General features: G+C 67.8%; 1 protein-coding gene across 1 annotated transcript; it reads left to right on the forward strand.

Moving 5' to 3' along the window:
- Window positions 1–794: 794 nt before the first annotated feature.
- Window positions 795–2,263, forward strand: LOC136298928 (uncharacterized). The gene is made up of 3 exons (XM_066200081.1): window positions 795–831; window positions 1,557–1,693; window positions 1,808–2,263. The coding sequence occupies exons 1-3, from the start codon at window positions 795–797 to the stop codon at window positions 2,261–2,263; spliced, it is 630 nt and encodes a 209-aa protein (XP_066056178.1).
- Window positions 2,264–2,464: the final 201 nt, after the last annotated feature.

Below are 2,464 nucleotides of genomic sequence, written 5' to 3' on the forward strand. Positions count from 1 at the left end.
CGGTGCCGGCCTCCGCCTGCCAGGAAGGGGCCCAGGGGGACAGGGGGGACTGCCCTGGGTGCTGCTGGCGATGCCGAGGCCGTGCCGAGCCCCGGGGCAGCAGCGCTGCCTTGGGCAACACCCGGAGCCCTCGGTGTTCCCGTGGGTGCTGCCGGGCACAGAGGCTAAGCCTGGTGTCCCTCACTTGGTTCAGCACCCAAATTTGTCCCCCAGAGCTGTGGGTGAGTATGAGCAGGCGGATGGAGCATCCCCCAAAGCATCAGGCGGTGCTGGGATGCCTGGCACTTCCCACGCTTCCACCTCCCTCCTTTCCAGGGTAGATTTTTGCCTTCCACGGCTGGATTTGGGGTGCCAAACACCCCGTGGTGGCACATGGGTGACATCTCTGTCCCCGCTGCTAGCCGCCGCTGCCCTCTTTTGCATTGGGGTTTCAGGGCAGCCGGCGCCGGTTTCAGTTCAACCTGATGGGTGCTTAGCGGTGACATCAGCGTGAATCAAAAAGTCTCTTTCCCAAGAATCCCGAGCTCGGGGGTCCTAGCACGTACCGCAGCCTTCCAGGCTGGACGCGCCCAGACTCCGTCGAGGGACTTCGAAGAATTCGAAGAAATGCGCATCATTCGCCCGACCCATTTCGACCAACACAACGCTTTCACCCTGTCCTGCCTTCACTTCTCGCTGCCTGCAGAGCAGGGGTGACTAGGGTGCGCGTGTAGAAGTCGAGCTTCCCCATCGCCGAGCACTTAAGGAAGTGGTTCGCGAGCCCGGCAGCGCCGGGCGGACACCCTGCCCCGGCCATGCGGTGTGACGGGCGGCCCTGGGGCGTGCTGGCAGGTACGTGTGTGCCGTGTCCCCGTGTCCCCGTGTCCCCTCTCGCTCGGCCCGGCCGCGCCGGTCCCGCCGGGAGCCGCGGAGGGAGCGCGGCCGCGGGGCGCCCATGGCGGTGCTGGGGCAGATGGCACCCGGGCTGTGCCACGGCAGTGTCGCCTCCCTCGGGCCCTGTCGGGGACGGGGTCGTTCCCCGCTGTGGCACATGCGGAGCACTGGGAGTGGGCAGCCTGGGAGAGAGGGGATGCTGGAAGGGGTGGGCAGGAGGGGACAGTTTGGGGACCAATGGCAGAAGGTCAGGAGTCAGCTTGCCCTAAGGGACAGAGGCTGTGTGTCAGTCCAGTGCCATATCCAAAGTCCTGTGGGTGACAGCGGGGCCGGGTCAGTAGCTGGCCGGAGGTGGACAGCGGGACAGGATCCAGGAGTGTCGGTGCTGTCCCCTCCTTTGCGGTGGCCCGCGCTGGCAGGGGGAGCTGCTGGAGCAGTTGCTGTGGTTGGTCTGCGCATCCTGGCTGCTCCACAGCCCCTCCAGCACCCCCATCCTCCTCCCTGCCGGGTGCCCTGCGGGATTTTGGCACAGGGGCTGGGTCACGCCTGGAGCGGGGACAGGGACTGTGGTGCAGGCAGCGTTTCTGGCGGGGGGGGGGGGGTGGTGACCCTGTGAGAGAGGGCTGTGTCCCTGCACCCGGCGATGCCCCAACGGCCCCTGACTCCCTCCTCTTGCCCCCCAGCTGTCGCCAAAGGGCTGCTCATCCTCTGGGCAGTGCCGGGCCAGGGGGGCAGGTCCCCGCTGGCCCCCACCGTGCCCCAGACCCAGGCGCTGGTGAGGCTCATGGCCGAGGACGCGCAGGAGCTCTTCACCTTCTACGTGAGTCTCCTTCCCCAGGGCAAGGGGTCACGCCTGTCCCCTCCGCAGGGCAGGTGGGGGGCGGCCTCGGTGCTGCTTTCACCTCCCTGATCTTCCTCTCTAATCTCTGGGCAGGAGAAGGAGCAGCACCTGACCATCCACAACATCTGCCGCACCAACAATCCCCCCGAGTGGCTGCAGAGGCCGGGGAAGGGGCCCTGGGGGCTGCGGAGGCTGCGGAGGCCCATGATCCACATGGACCAGGCGCTGCAGGACATCATCCGGCACCAGCGCAACCTCCACCACCCCGAGGCCGAAATCCTCCGCCGTTTGAGCAGGACCCACCGGAAGGTCCGAGCGCTCCTCAACAACCTGGCAGGGCTCTTCCCGGCCCCCAGCCCCCGCCCCGGCCGCCGGCCCCTCCCCAGCCCCGCGGCATCCCTCAGCATCTTCCGACAGAAGCTGCAGGGGTGCCAGATCCTCTGGAGCTACGCCCGCTTCATGGCCGAGCGCAGCGCCGAGCTGGGCGCCGGGAGCCGCCGGGCGCGCCGGAGACGGCAGCGGGACCCACGGCTGTCCGCACGCCCCTAGGGCAGCCCCTAGGACAGCGGAGCTCCAGTCTGCGACTCCATCATCTGCACCATCTCCATTCCACGTCACGCAATCTCAAGCCCGTTCTCAGGTGGACAGGCAGCCGATGGCCGGGATGCACCACGGAGCCCCTCTCACCTCACCGGAGCGAGGGCTCAGATGCGCGAAGAGCGTCTGTCACCCCTTCGTCTCCTCGTGGGG

Source organism: Chamaea fasciata, unplaced genomic scaffold (genome assembly GCF_029207755.1).
Source record: "Chamaea fasciata isolate MVZ Bird 193981 ecotype frontalis unplaced genomic scaffold, bChaFas1.0.hap1 SCAF_18, whole genome shotgun sequence".
Classification (NCBI taxonomy): Eukaryota; Metazoa; Chordata; class Aves; order Passeriformes; family Sylviidae; genus Chamaea; species Chamaea fasciata.